The 19327-nt window shown below is 43.0% G+C and overlaps 1 protein-coding gene across 1 annotated transcript in view; it reads left to right on the top strand.

Annotated features, from left to right (window-relative positions):
* ALDH5A1 (aldehyde dehydrogenase 5 family member A1) overlaps positions 1–17652 on the top strand; it is a 38355-nt gene extending 20703 nt beyond the window's left edge. The window contains exons 6-10 of the mRNA XM_023209752.1: positions 995–1138; positions 3612–3770; positions 8728–8897; positions 12789–12847; positions 14234–17652. Coding sequence (XP_023065520.1) covers positions 995–1138; positions 3612–3770; positions 8728–8897; positions 12789–12847; positions 14234–14439 — 738 coding nt within the window. The 3' untranslated portion in view covers positions 14440–17652. The remainder of the gene's footprint in view (positions 1–994; positions 1139–3611; positions 3771–8727; positions 8898–12788; positions 12848–14233) is intronic.
* The last annotated feature ends 1675 nt before the right edge of the window (positions 17653–19327 follow it).

Genomic DNA, 19327 nt, shown 5'->3' with positions numbered 1-19327 from the left:
GTGGCACATGTCTATAATCCCAGCACTCAAGAGGCTGAGGCAGAAGAATTGCTTGAACCCAGAAGATGGAGGTTGCAGTAACTGGAGACTGCACAACTGCACTACAGCCTGGGCAACAGAGCGAGACTCCATCTCAATAATAATAGTAATAATAATAAATAGACAAAGTTCCAGAAACATATGTGCTGACATAAGAGGATCTTCACATTATAGTGTTACATTAAAGGAGCAAGGTATAAAATGTTATGAAAATTTTAAGATAGACGTCCCAAATATGTGATTCATTGGGAAGATAAAGCAGATTACAAAACTGTATAATTATATAATTATACTATCCTTTTTTTTTGTTTTTTTTTTAGATGTACATGTACATGAACCTGCATGGCTAAATTCTAAATGGATGTACTTTAAAATGTTATCAGTGTAAGCTATGGATTGTGGGATTCTAGGTGATTTTATTACCTTATCTCTATGATTTTTAAGCCCATCATATAATTGTTTTGGATAGATAATACACTTACTTATATGGTTCGGAAATTAAGACAGTATTAATGTTTACCATGACAAGTCTCATCCTCACTCCAACCCTGACTCCCTCCCTCTTTCTATAAGTAATGACTTTTTGTGTCTTGTCGTCTCAACGTTTATTTTACTAATTTATTTATTTATTTAATTTTTGAAATGGAGTCTCACTATGTTGCCCAGGCTGGTCTGGAACCCCTGGCCTCAAGTAATCCTCCCACTTCAGCCTCTTAAAGTGCTGGGATTACAGGTGCACACTACCACACCCAGCCTCTTCCCAGTGTTTCTTTATCAAATACAAGCAAATGTAAATAACATATTCTTATTTCTCCCTTTTCTTATGCAAAGAGTTATCCCATGTACACCACTGTGCACCTTGCCTTTTTCACCGCTTGGTAATTTTTTTAAACAAAGGCTTAACAATCCTGGTAGTGGATTTCTGCGCTCACAGCATTCTCTCCTCTGCTCACAGATCCTGTTGCACCATGCAGCAAACTCTGTGAAAAGGGTCTCCATGGAGCTGGGAGGCCTTGCTCCATTTATAGTATTTGACAGTGCCAACGTGGACCAGGCTGTAGCAGGGGCCCTGGCATCTAAATTTAGGAACACTGGACAGGTGAGTCCTGAAGAGTATTTCAGGTTGTGTGTGTGTGTGTGCATGTGAGTGTGTGTTTGTGTGACAAAGATCCCACCACCTCTACTGCCTTAAATCCCAGAAGGAAACTACTTTTGGGTTCCTTCCACTATTCATTCTTTATTCATTGACTCTTTCAGCAAATATTTAGTATATGCCTTACTTTTTTTTTTTTTTAACCAGGGACTATACTAGGCTCAGAGGGGCCCCCCCAAAATAAAGTGCAGTCCCTGGCTTCAGAGAATTTTCTGAACAGCAGATGTCCTTTAGTCAAATTGTTCTCTGTTTTCTTCTTTCCCCTACCGTTTTAATCTGGTTATTTTTATAGTTTTCTTTCATTGATCTCTTTTCTACTGAACGGATATAATCATCTCCTCAGACACAGAACGGCCTTGAACAATTGGGGTCTCTGAGGCCAAGGGAAAGAAAGTAAGAAAATGTTGAGGAGGGTCGTGGCTGGAAAAACTCAAAACCCTGCTGCCTGCTGTGACCCAGTGGGGACTCGCTGTCCCGAGATGGAGGGAGCATCAGAGGTGCCCTCTACAGGACACAGGCCCACACCAGCAGTGTTTTGGAGGAGTAACTGGGCTGTCCTGGGAGACCAGAGGCCTGAGCTCATGTCTTCCTAGGAAATCCTGGAATATTTGATCTGTCAGGGACCTTCACAGTTATCAGCTCTACAAATGTTGCATTTTACAGATGAGGAAATGAAACTCTAGAAAGAAAAAGTGACTTGAGATCAGACATATTCGGGCCACAGTGTCAGATCTGCTGAGGAGCTAGGACTCTGAGCCAAGGATCCTGTCTTCCAGTTCTATCCAAGCTGCTGCCAGGATCCTGCCTTCTTAAATATTCTTAAGCATTTCATCTTAAAAGTACCATCAATATGTAATTTTAACTGCATTCTAGAAACAGAGTAAAATCCCCAAAAGGTTATATTGTAAAAAAACTATGAAATGTTGTGTGATATTCTCTATCAAATAATTTTCATCCTTGCTTTGGCCTTTAGTAATTAAGATTTTCCCTTCCACATAACCTAAATAAGCTTGGTTTTGTCAGAAATAGGTATATTTTCCTTCATAAACACAAAATGTCAATATATGTTACCATCAGTAACGCTATATGGCTACAACTTGGGGACAGGTATGGTGGCTCACAACTGTAATCCCAGCATTTTGGGAGGCCAAGGCAGGAGGATCACTTGAGCCCAGGAGTTGGAGACCAGCCTGGGCAACAGAGTTTTTTATTTATTTATAAATAAATAAAAAAAAAAACAGAGTCTCACTCTGTTGCCCAGGCTGGAGTGCAGTGGTGTGATGTCAGCTCACTGCAACCTCCACCTCCCGGGTTCAAGAGATTCTCTTGCCTCAGCTTCCTGAGTAGGTGGGACTACAGCTAATTTTTGTATTTTTAGTAGAGACGGGTTTCACTATGTTGGCCAGGCTAGTCTCGAACTCCTGACCTTAGGTGATCCACCCGCCTCGGCCTCCCAAAGTGCTAGGGTTACAGGCACGAGCCACTGCGCCCAGCCAAAAAAATTTTTAAAATTAGCTGGGGCCAGGTGCAGTGGTTCAAGCCTGTAATCCCAGCACTTTGGGAGGCTGAGACGGGCGAATCACGAGGTCAGGAGATCAAGACCATCCTGGCTAACACAGTGAAACCCCGTCTCTACTAAAAAAATACAAAAAAAAACTAGCTGGGTGAAGTGGCGGGCGCCTGTAGTCCCAGCTACTGGGGAGGCTGAGGCAGGAGAAGGGCGTAAACCTGGGAGGCGGAGCTTGCAGTGAGCCAAGATTCAGCCTCTGCACTCCAGCCTGGGCAACAGAGCGAGACTCTGTCTCAAAAAAAAAAAAAAAAAAAAAAAAAAATTAGCTGGGCGTGGTGGCAAGTGCTTATAGTCCCACCTACTTGGGAGGCTGAGGTAGAAGAATCACTTGAGCCCCGGAGGTCAAGGCTGCAGTGAACTCACCACTACTGCACTCCAGCCTGGGCAACAGAGCGAGACCCTGTCTCCGAAAAAGAAAAGACTATAAGTTGGTGTTGGTCCACATTCCTCTTAGCCTCTGCTGAGGCTGCAGCATCACAGTCCCCCAGGAGAACTGCAGATTCTTTTCCCACCCCCTGGGGAAACAAAATAAACAAAAGCCATTTGAAAAAAACATGGATTGGGTGGCTTTTTTTTTTTTTTTCTATATAGGTACTTATTGGCAACTAATCACTGATGCATAACAGCTGTGTAGCATAGCAGCTGTGGAGGGAATTGGAGGGGAACATGCACTGACTCAGTGCTTTTATCTTTGGGGCCAAGCCCATGTGAGGAGGAAAATGGCAGGTTGAACACATGACAGCCACTGAGAGAAGTGTTTTCACAGAGAGGCGGTAGCAGCCACACATTCACTGGTCAGGTCTGCAGCTTCTGACAGACTGTATGGGTTTGTTTTTGTCTCCTGTCCAGACTTGTGTTTGCTCAAACCGATTCTTGGTGCAAAGGGGCATCCACGATGCCTTTGTGAAAGCATTTGCTGAGGCCATGGAGAAGAACCTGCATGTAGGTAATGGATTTGAGGAAGGAACTACTCAGGGCCCATTGATTAATGAAAAAGCAGTAGAAAAGGTAAGTATATTATATTACTTGTGAAAGTAAATTTCATGGTTTCAATATCAAAAGCTTAATCAGCAAAAAACACTTCGGCTGGGAGGTGGGGATAGAAAGGGATTGGTTGAAGAATATTACAGCTAGACAGAAGGAATAAGCTCTGGTGTTCTATAGCACTGTAGGGTGACTGTAATTAGCAACAACGCCTTGTATATTTTCAAATAGCTATTATTCGAAGAGTGGATCTTGAACGTTCCCAGTACAAAGAAATGATTGATGTTTGAGGTGACAGATGTGCTAACTACCCTGATTAGAGTACAGAGTATGAGAGATCTACATCTATACATGGAATAGAATGGAATTTTCAACTATGTTTTCACACAAAAGCCACAAAGGTTAAAATAAAAAATTAATAATAGCTAAAATAAATTATGTTAAAAGGCAAAAAAAAAAAAAAAAATGAAAACAAAGAAGTCATTTTGGTAGAGTGCCCGGCAAGCCTATTTTGCAAACAATGAGAAACCTGAGAAAAGTGAATTCTGCCTACCAGTTACATGAATGGGGGGCGTTGTCTGGTCATGAGCTGCTCTAGCCCTGCCATTGCACCAAGTCCCGATGCGGTCTGTCGCTGTAGGTCTTTACTGCCCTCCCTAAATTTTGTTATAGCGATGATAATTCTGTCCCTCACTGCCTCAGCAATTAGGATCTCGAGACAAAGTTCATTCCTCTGTTGGAACACCTACGGAATGGAAGACTGGCTTTGTTTGCAGATGGTTTGCATTTTAGCTGTAATCCTGACATTGTCCTGTTCTTTCTTCTCTTGATGACAAAATCCCTGTGGAGAGCAGTCCTTGATGAAAGCATCCCAGCCAGGGGTGCAGAATCACAGATGCCATGTTCAGGATTTAGAGATAGTGAAGGGAAACTGCTTTTAGGAAAGATTTGTTTGTTTAAAAAAATGTTATAATCCACACTATTGGTATATGAAACTTCTCTCCTTATTCTGCTGTTTAAAAAAATTCATTTTGGAGTCACAAGGAAGTTTCTTGTAATATCAAACATCCAATTTTTTTTTTTTTTTTGAGATGGAGTCTCACTCTGTTGTCCAGGCTAGAGTACAGTGGTGCAGTCTTGACTCACTGCACCTCTGCCCCACTGGGTTCAATCGATTCTCCTGCCCCAGCCTCCCGAGTAACTGGGATTACAGGCACCCGCCACCACATCTGGCTAATTTTTGTATTTTTAGTAGAACCGGGGTTTCACCACATTGGCCAGGCTGCTCTCAAACTCCTGACCTCCCAAAGTGCCGGGATTACAGGCGTGAGCCACCACACCTGCCCAGAAATGGTTTTAATGGAATCTTTTAAATCAGGAAGACAGTGGAAGCTGAAGATTGTGTGTGGGAAAGAGGGAGGAGAGGTGGCCAGAGGGAGACACACAGTGGAGGCACAGCCAGCCCCTAGGTACAACTGAAGAACCAGAAGCAAGTGAGAGCCAAGTCAGTACTCAACATGGGAAGCACAGCCCGACCGCTGTTCCTCAACCTCCTCAGAGCCTGAGAGCCAAGCCCTGACTCCATGGCTGCCCCCACCCCGTGGGCAGTTAACTCAGCTGAACCCACCTCCATTGCCTTGGGAAACCCAGGGAAGCATTGAGGTTTGACAAAGCTCTGATAAATTTCTAGTTACTGTCTTGGGATTACTCTAGATAAAGAAAATACATTAAAATTTACATTGGAACCACCTGCATTTTAGAGGTGACTTTGGACCTTGGGGACAAACCAGGGGTATTCACTTGTCAAGTGAAGGCAGTTTGGGTCTAGGCCAGTTGTGGTTCAAGTCCTAGAGTGGTGGTCCTGAACTCACCCCGTGCCTTTATCAACTACAGTTGCCTGGGGCCCATCCAAGAAGACTGAGTGTTAATTTATGTGTAGTAGGCCTAGACATTGGCATTTTCTAAGTGCCCCAGGATGATGCTAGTTTGCAGCCAGGTTGGGAAACCACTCTGTCTTAGAGATTTTTTCCCCAAAGGGAAGACACACATTGTCCTCCAGATGGTGCTGTATGCCAGGACTTCAAACAAACAAACCCCAAAATTTCTTTTTTACTGGAGAGAAATTTGGTGGAAACCACCTTGTTTAAAAACAATTCAGTGTTGGCTGCAGTGTACATACTGTCATAGAGTGGGTTCCAGGAAAAAAACGCTGCACCTCACATTAATATGACAAGAAAAGGGCAGAGCAGATTATATTTGGAATCGAGGGGGTAGACCCCTGTTAAGTAGAATTATTTTTAAAATATAAAATCCATAGACAGTAAGTCATCCTAGCCAATGGGGATTAGTTGCAGGCGATGCACTACGAGAGCATTGCAGCGGGGGCATGGATTTTCGAAGACAGAATGCATTCACACCTATGTTTACCTTCCTTAAATGCTATAGAAAATTCAGCTGAGGGCCAGGTGTGGTGGCTCACGCCTATAATCCCAGCATTTGGGAAGCTGAGGTGGTGGGTCACTTGAGGTCAGGAGTTCGAGACCAGCCTGACCATCTCCACAAAAAAAAATTGGCCAGGCATGGTGGCAAGCACCTGTCGTCCCAGCTACTCAGGAGGCTGAGGCAAGAGAATCTCTTGAACCCAGGAGGTGGATGTTACAGTGAGCTGAGATCGTGCCAGTGCACCTCAGCCTGAGCAACAAAGCGAGACTGTCTCAGAAACAAAAGCAAAACAGAAAATTCAGGTGAAAAATCGAAGGGAAAACAAAGCCAGCGAACCAAAGATTGTAATGAACTTCTGAAACTCAAAAGGGATTATGTTAACAGAAGTCATAATAGATGGATCTACCCAGGGGAACCCTGCAGAGGAAATTGGTGCCATTTTAAACGACAGAGCCTTTCTAGAATTGGTGGCTATAGAAAGTAGGAATAGGAAGAGGGGAGGAGATGAAGCTGGTTGATTCTACTTTTGCACAATTTTCTGGGTCATTCCCACCATCCCTCCCCACCACGACCACCACCAAGACACAAGACAGCAGAGGCATTTGTTCTGGGCAGGACAGTTTTTCTGAAGAAATATAGTGGGTTTCTAGGTGGACTACAGCTTCAAGAACGAGGCTAGGTACATCAGGGTAGGGGTCTCCCGACTTTGCCTTTTGGGGAAGGGAGCTGCCCTTATGTGAAGCCTGCATGTTAGAATAAACCCAAGCTTAAAACAGCAAACACCACTCGTGACACATATCCCCAAATTGATCAACCCAGTCCTTGTGTGTGTGTGTCCCCCAAACACACTGCTGGAGCTGAGAAGGAGCCGACCAGGTTAGTTTCGACAACTCAGTCCTTCATTCAGAAAGATGAACAACCAAGGATCATGATGGGGAAACCATCAGCACATAAGAGGAAAGGTCAGGAAAAACAAACAGAACAGTCCCTGAAGGCAGCAGATAAATTAGGGAACTAGAAGGAAATTTTCTAAGGATCTCATAGTGTCCTGCAAGAGTTTTGAGAAGATAGTGCATCTGTAAACTGCTAATAAGAAATATGTTCTAGGAAATGAAGCAATGAAAACAAGAGTCTGTGGAAATTAGATACATGACTGTCACAAGCTTCAGAAGCTGAAGGTAGACGATAAAATTTAGGATATCTTATGGAGTTTAAAGCAAACAATAGAGAGGCAAAAAATATAATAGAAATGCCAAAAAAAAAAAAAAAAAAAAAAAAATCAGAACTAATCTGAACTCCTACCTGTCCAGTAGTAGGAGTTCTAGAATGAAATAATTGGGAAGTTGGAGGAAGTGACATTACCAAGTAAATAATCGATGGAAACTTCTCAGAGTTAGGGGAAAATAATTATTCTGCAGATTGAAAGATTTCACTTAAATAAAATTACCAAGTAGGATGAATGAAAAATACATATATATATGGCTAAAATTTTGGAATATCAGAGCATAGAAAATCCTAGGAGATTTCAGAGAGGAAAAAGCTATCAAGAGGAAAAAGGGTGAAAACCATTTTTGGCTCAAACTTCCTCAACAACACTAGAAGTGGAGAAGTTCACTCAAAGTTCTGAAGGAAAGTTATTTTGTATCAGAATTCTGTACTCAAGTAAATTATCAATCAGGTGGAGTACAAAACACCAGAAACGTGGTGTATGAAAATTCAGAAACTAGACTACATCCAGGGCATCTGTTGTAAAATAACTACTTGGCCAAGCCTGGTGGCTCACTCCTGTAATCCCAGCACTTTCGGAGGCCAAGGTGGGTGGATCATGAAGTCAGGAGTTTGAGACCAGCCTGGCCAAGATGGTGAAACCCTGTCTCTTCTAAAAATACAAAAATTAGCTGGGCAAAAGTTTCCTTCCAGTTCCCTAATTTATCTGCGGTGGCAGGTGCCTATAATCCTAGCTACTCGGGAGGCTGAGGCAGGAGAATCGCTTGAACCTGGGAGGCGGAGGTTGCAGTGAGCTGAGATCACGCCACTGCACTCCAGCCTGGGTAACAGAGTGAGACTCCATCTCAGTAAGTAAGTAAGTAAGTAAGTAAGTAAGTAAGTAAATAAATAAATAAGTAAGTAAGTAAATAACTACTTGAGGAGAATGTGTATATCAGAAAGCAACAAAAACTCAGTTCAGGAAAGAGGACAACATGGGATCCAAGAAGCTGGAAATAACCACAGAACGCAATGAAAGCAAATGCCAGCAAACAGCTGAGCCACAGGCCTAGAAAGAAGTGAATATGTATTAGGCAATTCAACAAATAGGAAGATCAAACAGCTAGAAGGTATCAAAGAGCAAAGATGAAGGTGGCACTCTTGCTTCTGAATCTGTGCAAATGTGGTTCCTTCAACAAAAGGAAACCAGCATGTTTTGTTAACCTACATTTTTAAAAAAGAAAAAAGATAGAAGTAGTTATAGTTTTCTGCAGTTTAAACATTCTAAAAGATTGTATCATGTAGAAAGCTTTTTTTCTTCCTCATCACGCAGGTGGAGAAACATGTGAATGATGCTGTTTCTAAAGGTGCCACCATTGTGACAGGAGGAAAACGACACCATCTTGGAAAAAATTTCTTTGAGCCCACCCTGCTGAGCAATGTCACCCAGGACATGCTGTGCACTCATGAAGAGACTTTTGGTCCTCTGGCACCAGTTATCAAGTAAGGTTCTCCAGCCAGCGGGGAGATGGGAGGAAGAATAGAAGAGAATGGGAAACCCTGAAAGAGATTCCTGGGCTGCTTTGAGGGCTGGCCAGGAGGCAGACAGTTGTATTGAGTCCATTGAAGAGCAGAGTGCAATTTATGGGTTTTTAAAAACCTCATAACTTATTTGGACCATAAAATTTATTAAATTCTCTTTTTTTTTTTTTTTTGAGATGGAGTTTCGCTCTGTTGCCCAGGCTGCAGTGCAATGGTGTGATCTTGGCTCACTGCAACCTCTGCTTCCTTGGTTCAAGCAATTCTCCTGCCTCAGCTTCTAGAGTAGCTAGGACTATAGGCACCCACCACCATACCAGGCTAATTTTTTGTATTTTTAGTAGAGACGGGATTTCACCATGTTGGCTAGGCTGGTCTCGAAAATCCCGACCTCAGGTAATCCTCCTACCTCTGCCTCCCAAAGTGCTGGGATTACAGGCATGAGCCACTGCACCTGGCCTCAAATTCTTTAATTTTCTTTTTCTTTCTGCTGAACTCATTTTTCTTCTTCTTTTTTCTTTTGAGACGGAGTCTTGCTCTGTCACCCAGGCTGGAGTGCAGTGGCATGATCTCAGCGATTCTCATGCTTCAGCCTCCCAAATAGCTGGGACTCCAGGCACACACCACCAGGCCTGGCTAATTTTTTGTAATGTAGTGGAGATAGCGTTTCACCATGTTGGCCAGGCTGGTCTTGAATCCTGACCTCAAATGATCCACCCACCTCGGCCTCTGAAAGTGCGGGATTACAGGCATGAACCACTGTGCCCAGACCTGAACTCATTTTTCTTCTTAATATATTATACCTCAAAGGATTCTTTTATTGGCGTCCATAGGAAATGAACTTTCTGTGCCCTTTCATGGTCTTTTATCTCCCATTCACAAGTAGATAATCATTTACCTGGATAAAATTCTAGGTTCAACCCTTCGGAGATATTAATCCTTTTATCTACTTAGTTTTTCTTTTTCTTTTTTTTTTTTTTTTGAGCTGGAGTCTAACTCTGTCATCTAGGCTGGAGTGCAGTGGCACAATCTTGGCTCACTGCAACCTCCACCTCCTGGGTTCAAACAATTCTCTTGCCTCAGCCTCCTGAGTAGCTGGGACTACAGGCATGTGACACCACACCCGGCTAATTTTTGTATTTTTAGTAGAGAAAGGGTTTCACCATGTTGGCCAGGCTGGCCTCGAACTCCTGGCCTCAAATGATCCAACTGCCCCAGCCTCCCAAAGTGCTGGGATTACAGGTGTGAGTCACCATGCCTGGCCTCTATCTACTTTTATCCAAGGTTGTTGCCAAGAAATCTGATTCTTGCTTCTTTGAAAGGGATCTATTTTTTCTCTTTAGAAATGTTTAGAATTTCTCTTGATCTTTGATGTTCTTAAATTTTACTATCTGGTATGGCACACAGTGAGGTTTTTCAGTTGAGGTCCTAATATCTTTACTATGGTTTTTTTGTTTTGGTTTGGTTTTTTTGTTTGTTTTGTTTGTTCGTTTGTTTTTAGATGGAGTCTCGCTCTCTCACCCAAGCTGGAGTGCAGTGGTGCAATCCCAGCTCAGTGTAACCTCTGCTTCCTGGGTTCAAGCGATTCTCCTGCCTCAGCCTCCTGAGTAGCTGGGATTACGGGTGCCCACCACCAGGCCCTGCTAATTTTCATGTTTTTAGTAGAGACGGGGTTTCGCCATGTTGGCCAGGATGGTCTCAAACTCCTGACCTCAGGTGATCCACCCGCCTCAGCATCCCGAAGGGCTGGGATTACAGGTGTGAACCACCGTGCCTGGTGCATTAATATCTAACAGGTTTGTTTAGTCCTGGGAAATTTTTGATCATTATTTCTCCAGATATTCTCCCTTTCATGTGAAGTCTATTACTGTGATACTTCTACTTCTGTGCCCTATTTATCTTATCTGTTCATTCCATCTCTTCATTCCTAGTGCCTTCTGCCAGTCCCTCCCCTCATCTGCCAGCATATTAATGCATTCTTCAGATATACTCATTCTGGCTTCCACCCCACCCACCAAGATCTTTATCTCAACAATTGTTTTTTCCATCCTTGATATCTCCAGTGGGTTCCTCCCCATAACTGATTCTTCCTGCTTCATTAATCTCCCCTACTTTGCCGTGGCTATTTATCCTTTTTAAAAAATTTTTTTTATTCTCTTTCACCATAGGTTGTGCTGTTTTATTTTCTTAGTCTTGGAGCTCCTCAGATGTCTTATAATTTTCCCTGTGATCTTTAACTCCTTGCACCGTTGGCAGCATTGGCTTATAATATCTCCCGTGGGTTGTGGTAAAAAGCTTAGGTTTGTGCTCCCTTCTCATACATTTGGAGGGCAAAGGGTTGAGCCTAGCGGAGGGCACCTCTAGTGTTGAAATCCAGTCTCGGTGCCACTTCCCCACCCCAAGGATCCTTTCCCCTGGGGTATTTTGCAGTTCCCTCTGTTGGAATAGGTTGGGGAGAAGAGGCTGCTGGTGTTGCCGCTGCCTACACTTGTTTCCCACGGCTGGTGTACCTGCTGGGCACGAGCACTGGCTCATTGCCCCAAGCCAGCCCTGCTGCTTTTCTACCTGTAGCAATGTCCCATTGATCCAGGGACCCAGGTTTGTAGGCAGATCACCTGGAACTCACAGGCGTAGGGGGAGATGCACAGCCCTACCCTTGCCCTGCCCACCCCTGCATGGGCGGTCTCGAGCTCACTCTCACTTGAGGCCATCATTCTCCCCCAGGATCCAACCAATTTATTGGTCTCCAGAAATGTCTTGCATTTTTTGGTGCTAGTTGCCGATTGAGATTTTGTTGTTATTGTTGTTGGTTTTGACTATGATTCACTTTCTCTCTCCTCTGGTATGTCCAGCATCGGGTTCACAGAAATAGCTGGCAGCTGGTGCTGTCTGTACCATCTTATCCAGGACCAGAAATCTTTCTTATTATGTACTTCACTGGCCTTGTTACATCTTGCTTATGAAGTTTATTTTTATTCCACTGTTGGGGAAATGGACCACTTGAAGAACATTCATCTTCTTTGTTTTAATAAAAGCCTTTTACATGAAATGTGAACTGGACATTTTCACAGGAAATCAAAGGGAGGCACTGGTTGGGAATGCAGCTTTGGAGTTGACTATGGTGTAGCTCTAGACTTTGCTACTTCATACCTGTGTACCCTTGAACAAGTTGACTTTTCTGAGCTGGCTCTGCCCAGTCCCCCTTTACAAGCCCTGCAGAAAGACAGCTGGTTCCAACCGCTGGTGGATCTCTGAATTTAGAAATTGGGGTGCTTAGAACTTTTTGCCCCAGTTAAAATTCTGGAACAACAGAAAAATACCACTGACATCTTATTCCTGAAATAAAATTTTAAAGAGATGGCCTGGGCTTTGGTGCATTCCTTCATTTCAGAGAGGAGGAGACTCCAAGCATCATGCCATTGTTAAGCAGTGGTGGAGAATACATTAGAACCTGGCCCCAACCCCTTCTGAACGTTTCTTTCTGCTACATCGGCTGGCTTCTAAAGTAGTTGTTATTATAGTTATATATTCTCAGTGGGTACCAAGAACAGTAGTCCTTTTTTTTAAGGGATTTTGTTTGATGTTCTGGATATGCCACAGTTCCCTACATGTTGGTCTGCTTTTTCCGTGTTCTCTTAGGAAAGATGAAGCCAGTATTGATTTGAACATGCTAGCCTTGATCGCTGAGTTATCTCGGGGAATGGTGCTGCTTTCTTCTGCAATCTGTTCTTGGATCACTTTGCAAAACTCTGATTTACTCCTCATGATTATTTGGGAAACAAATCAGAAGAAAAGAAAACTGGTTTCCTTTCCTCTCCCCCTTACATATTTTACGACCTATCTTACCTTTGGCAGGTTCGATACAGAGGAGGAGGCTATAGCAATCGCTAATGCCACTGACGTTGGGTTAGCAGGTAGGTGTTTCTCCTTGTTCAATACCAGTCATAATCATTTTTCTCCAGCTCATGCCAGATTTACCTTTTAAACATCACCCTGGGTTATGAGACAGAAACTTCAATGAGGTATGTGTTTTGTTTCTTTCCAAGTGGCGGAATGGATTTGGATTTGTGCAAGGACGTGTTCTTTCACCTTGTCCCCATGATACACATTTGGGAGCTCTCTAATTACAGCTGTGGGGCAGGGAGAGCTGCAGGCAGAAGAGAAGGTGCACATTATTCTGCTTTTTCTAGGTGCAGAACTGCACGCATCTCAAAGTCCCACGTTCTCAGAGGCTTAATCCCCAGAAATTCCAAGTGATTTTTTTCTTCCCTTTTGCCTGGCTCCTGTAAACCTGAACAGAAGAGGAAGGGCATCAGCAAGGAGCGTCAGGGACAATGAAAAGAGTGAAGATGGTGTGTGCAGAGGTGCCTCACTGATGGCTACCATTCCTTTAGTTTGGAGATGGTCCAGGTGACCACCGTATATACTCTATAACCCTGAGAAAATTACGTAATAGCATCCACAGCAAATGAAGTACTGCAGAAGATACAAAGACATATAAGATACCACTATAACTGTATAGAAGCTTCCCCTCTAGCTGTAAGAGAACTGTTTATATGAAGAGGAATGATAAGCATGCTATGGGGTCCCTTAGAGTTATCATAAAGCTGGAGTAAGATGTGTGCATGAGGACTTTTATAACACTGAGTTCACCATTTGTCTCTTCCTTCTCGATGGGGTGATGGTGGAGGAAGACGTACCCTGAACTAGGTCATAAATGATGGACAGAATTCTGGTTGTGCAGAAATTGGAGGAGAGAGATGCTGGGCAGAGGGTACCAAGGGAGTTCAGAAACAAAGTAAGAAAGGGTGAGGAGAATTTTACTGACAGGTTTGGAGAGGATGGTTGGTGATTGGAGTAATGGAAGGTGAAGCCAGAAATGTTGATTGAAACTACTTGGGGGGAAGAGGATGTTGATACCCACTAAGGAATTTAACCTTATTTATAATCATAAATTGAGGCCAGAGACTCATTGTATATCCTTGATCGATTTTCTAATTTAAAAAATCGAAAGCTTGGGCAAAAGTGTCATGTGGAAATCTAACAGGTATGCAGGGTGGGTTGAATAGTAGAAAACAGGAAGAGGGTCTCAATAGGAGATAGTGAGAGTAGACTTGAAGCAAGAGGTGACTTTCAAAGGTTTTGAGATGCAAAAGTGGACAAGACCAACCTGGGACTTTATTTGGGAGCAGGGAAGACTCCAGGCCCAAGTGACTGGACAAAAAGTCATCAGTGGTGCCCTCATCTTTAGACATGACGTCTTTAATGACTTTTCTAAATGCCTTTTATCCCTATGACAGGATATTTTTACTCTCAAGACCCAGCCCAGATCTGGAGAGTGGCAGAGCAGCTGGAAGTGGGCATGGTTGGCATCAATGAAGGATTGATTTCCTCCGTGGAATGCCCTTTTGGTGGAGTGAAGCAGTCTGGCCTTGGGCGAGAGGGGTCCAAGTATGGCATTGATGAGTATCTGGAACTCAAGTATGTGTGTTATGGGGGCTTGTAGAATTCTTTGGTTCTTTAAAAAAAGTTAAAAGGAGACTTTCCTACATATATAGGTACATGCCATCCATTATTTTAAATGAACTAATAGGTTTTCAGAATTGTGAATTTTTCAAAACTCATCCAGTCCTGGTAATCTTAAACAGATGCAAATCCTACCCCTGCCCTTAACCTAACTAGGGACCAATATATGCCACGTGCCTGTGACTGCAGACTCCCAGAGAATCAGCACTGGGTTTACAGAATGAGGCCCTGGCTCCCCACCACAGCCCCGACTGCCTCAGAACAGGCACAGCACGAGGCAGGCCCAGCCCCTTGGGCTGTCACAAAGGCTTGATCACTGCCTGGGCAGTGACACAACCATCCCCAACGTCACTACAGAACATGGGCCCAGAGCACCTTGAAGGAGACCCTTGACTGTGACTGGCAGGCAGGTGAGGGGCACAGCACCCCTCCCCGGCATCTGCCAGCTCAGCACTGAAGGCACCGAATGTGCATCTAGAGATGTTAAGGCAGAGGTTTGAGTGAACCCTCTTTCAAAGACAATAAATAGCACAGAATTGTCCGTGCTTCTGTGAGGATGAAGAAGCACCTCTCCCTATTCCGGAACCATTTTTTAATTAACATCTGTATTGTCCTAAATTTACCGCTTAAAGAATTCTATTTTCATTTCTGTCCTGTTCACCACTTCATTTCGTTTCCTTGAGGAAATGAGCTGAAGTGTAAAGCAAAGAATAGCAGAAGGAGCTTGGTAGGATGGAAGGCACGCAGTGGCGTGGCCTGGCTCCTTCCCCAAGTGGCCTTGTTGCCTTGTTGCCCTGGGTGTGTGCTGAGCACCTCCCATCCCATGCATACAGTGGAGATTCCATACAGGCCTCACTTAGCTCCCTGCGATATTGTGAGCCAGAGAGAAAGTAAAAGCACTTCACAAGAAAATGAAAATTCTAAGGCCATACAAGAGCCATTGTTATGAGCAGCACCACTTAGCCCTTCCTTGCCTACTGTCAGTAGCTTTGCCAAGATGGGAGGAGGCCAATGCAACTTGCCCACCCACCTGAGCCTGAGTAAGTGGCTGTCACCTGCAGCCTGTTCTTTCTGTCCTGGTGTGGTGCTGCTTCCTTACCTCCAAAAGAGCAAAAGCACTTTCACCACAGTCAGCCCAAAAGGGAAAGAATTTCTGTAATTGCCAATCCACTTTGTAGAAAAGACATGAGCCCTTGAATTTCAGGCACCTTTTATCTAATAAGAGTTTTTATAGTTCATCATTCAAATAACACACACACACACAAAGCCCCTATGACCTGCGTTGCCTCTCACTTTGAAAGAAAGACTCTGTAATCTTAAACAGATGCAAATCCAATTAGGCGACCAAGTAGGTGGAGATGAAGCGCCTTCCTTTCCCCATCTCTCTCTCTGTAGATTCCACTTACATCTTGTGGTTATTCTGGGTTGTGGAAGGAAAATGTGAATGAAAGTCATGCTAGATTCAATTACTCCTGAACCCCACCTAGGATTTAACATCCCTCATTGAGCCACTGGGAAGCTATGGTTGAGTAACTAAAGGTCTGGCAAGTCCCTGTGCACACAGGAAACTGCCTAGCATCTGGCCTGGGGTTTACTAGCCACATCCCCAAGGTCTCAAGGAGAAAGAAGAGCTGAAATTCTTCCTAGTGACACTGCCGTGGCCCTGTCAGGAATCACATACTCAGCATTTTGACAGTTAATGTCTGCTCTTTATTTGTATAGTTTTTAGGTGGTTTTATATAACATTTTAATTACTTATGATTTAGATATATCCATCTTTTTCTATTAAGAATACAAATGCTCCAACATTATTTTTTATAACTCTGGATTACCAATGCTGAGAAGTGTGTAGGAATACTTCCAAATAAATTTTTCACATTGTAAGCCAGTAGATTCTTTGGCTGGGTGGCACGTTTTCAGTCTTCTTGCATATTTGGCTCATGGGTTCATAAATTGAGGCCAGAGACTCATTGTATATCCTTGATCGATTTTCTAATTTAAAGAAAATAGCTAATTGTTTAGTAAAATTGTCCTTGGTTGTGGGAAGAAAGAGAAGGGTTTTTAACTGAACATTTTTGTGTTTTTTTAAAATAAAGTAGCCATATGTAATGGGATTTTAAAAATACATACATTTTACAACATGGACTAGAAAAGGACTGTTAGATCAGGGGTTGGCAAACTATGGCCCACGAACCAAACCTGGCCTGCCACCTGTTTTTATACAACCTGTGAGCTAAGAATGGTTTATATGTTTTCAAATGATTGGGCAGAAAATCAAAAGAAGAACAATATTTCATGGCACCTGAAAATTCTATGAAATTCAGATTTCAGTGTCCATAAATAAAATGTTATTAGAGCATAGCCACACCCATTCATTGATGATATGGTCTGGGACTGCTTTCTTGGCAGAGTTGAAGAGTTGGGACAAGGACAGTATAGCCTGCAAAGCCTAAAGTATTTACTACTTGTCTCCTTAAAGAAAAAGTTTGCCAGCTCCTGATCTAGACCAAGAGGGAGATATTGACCTTATTCGCATTTATCAGGCATTATTGTATTATACTGAACACCTCCTGTGAAGAAAGTACTTTTCCAGCATTGCTACCATGAGTTCTCAGCAGGAACTTCCCAGCGATGATAACGTAGATGAAATTAGGCATATAACAAGATTCTATTGGCCTTGAAAAAATGGTTCTCCTTGAACTTCCTCCAGCTATGCAGGGATTGTCATTAAAGAGTTGATCTGCATCTGTTTATGCATTTTAGTAGCTTTTAAATACGATTTTATGTGAAGTGCCATTTCTTCATTCTACTAAAGAGACACAGCAGAAATAAAGATCAGAAGCAAATGTAAGCAAATCTGTTTTATTGTTAACTTCAATTAGGAACTTGAAATTGTGCCACATGTTTTTTTCCTCTAAAAACTGGATCCTAGTGTTTTAATTACCTATGTGCAGCTATTTTAAATAGCATTTTACTTGAATAATATTTATGTTGTCATTGTTTCATGCTATACTTTGTGGGATAAAACTTGGGAATGAGTGTGCTAAGGAATTTATAAAGTTTTGCTTTTTAAACATGTGGATATAACTCATTTTTCTAGTTTTTGACAATTGTGTGTTTTAGTGTCTAGTCTGCAGACAGCGCTGTGTGTGCGATTAGTAAATGTTGAATTAACAAAATTTTCTCTCCCTGTGTTAACGTGTCTGGTTGTGCTTTTTTCCCCCTGCTTGGGGATCTTTTGAGTTTTTATTGGATATTAGACCAGTTCGCATTTGTGTAAATAGCACTCCCTCCCCAGAGAGCCGTAATCAGTGAGTGCCTTGGGGAAGGAGCCAGCATGTGAAATGATGTACTCTAGAACCTAGAGAAGGGCTTGTCCATGGTGTGTGCTCATAGAATGTTTGCTAAGCTGAACTGAGAATTCACCTGGTTTGCAGGGGTGGCGGTCACAGAAAGGGGTATAGGCCAGGCATCACAGATTGGCCTATCTCTCTCTCCTACAAGCCCCACTGTTACAACTTCCTGGGCTCAAACAAGCTGCTCACCTCTGCCTCCCGAGTAGCTGGGACCACAGGCGCATGCCACCACACCCAGTTAATTTTTCTTCCGTTTTTTGAACAGTTAGGGTCTCCCTGTATTGCCCAGACTGGTCTCAAACTCCTGGGTTCAAGCCACCCTCCCGCCTCAGCCTCCCAAAGTGCTGGGATTATGGGAGTGCACCATTGTAGCCAGCCCTCACCATAATTTAGAACACAGACAACACCCCTGCCCGGCGGTTTAGTGGACATGAGTGTTTTTGCAAATGTCGTCTCACATTATACAATCACGTATTGCCCGACAACAGAGATATATTCTGAGAAAAGCGTCATTAGGCGATTTCGTCCTTGTACGAACATCATAGAGTACTTACACAAACCTGGATGATACAGCCTCCTACACAGCTAGGCTATACGATCTAAGCCTGTTGCTCCTAGGGCTACAGACCTGCACAGCATGTTACTGTACTGAATACTGTAGGCAGTTGTGAGACAATGGCAAGTGTTTATGTATATAAACATAAAAAAGGTACAGTAAAAATCGAGTATAAAAGATTTTAAAACTACACCTGTAGAAGGCACTTACCATGAATGCAGCTTGCAGAACTGGAAGCTGAGTCAGTGAGTGGGTGGTGAGTGAATGTGAAGGCCTAGGACATACCCTGCACACTACTGGAGACTTTACAAACACTTAGGCTACACTCAATTTATTAAATAATATTTTTCTCCAATAATAAATTACCCTTAGCTTACTGTAACTTTTTACTTTATAAATTTACATTTTTTTTTAACTTTTTGACTCTTTTGTGATCACACTTAGCTTAAAGCACAAACTAACTGCACAACTGTATAAAAATATATTTTCTTTATATGCTTGTTCCACAAACTTTTTTGTGGATTTTTTGAAAATTTTTTAAAACTTTTTTGTTAAAATTTTTTGAAAATTTTTTTAAACTTTTTTGTTAAAAACTAAGACACAATTACACACATTAGCCTAGGCCTACAAAGGGTCAGATTCATGGATATTTCTGTCTCCCACCTCCTCATCTTGCCCTGCTGGAAGGTCTTCAGGGGCAATAACACGCAGGGACAGCTGGGCCCAGTGGCTCACGCCTGTAATCGCAGCACTTCAGGAGTCTGGGGCAGGCAGATCACTTGAGCCCAGGAATTTAAGACCAGCCTGGGCAACATGGTGAAACCCTGTCTCTACAAAAAATACAAAACTTAGCCAGGTATGGTGGCACATACCTGTCGTCCCAGCTACTCAGGAGGCTGAGGCGGGAGGATCACTTGAGCCCGGGAAGTAAAGGCTGCAGTGAGCCGTAACTGCAC

Source organism: Piliocolobus tephrosceles, chromosome 5, assembly GCF_002776525.5.
Source record: "Piliocolobus tephrosceles isolate RC106 chromosome 5, ASM277652v3, whole genome shotgun sequence".
NCBI lineage: Eukaryota > Metazoa > Chordata > Mammalia > Primates > Cercopithecidae > Piliocolobus > Piliocolobus tephrosceles.
The sequence above is the reverse complement of the archived record's forward strand: the minus strand, read 5'-3'. Positions and strand labels throughout refer to the sequence as shown.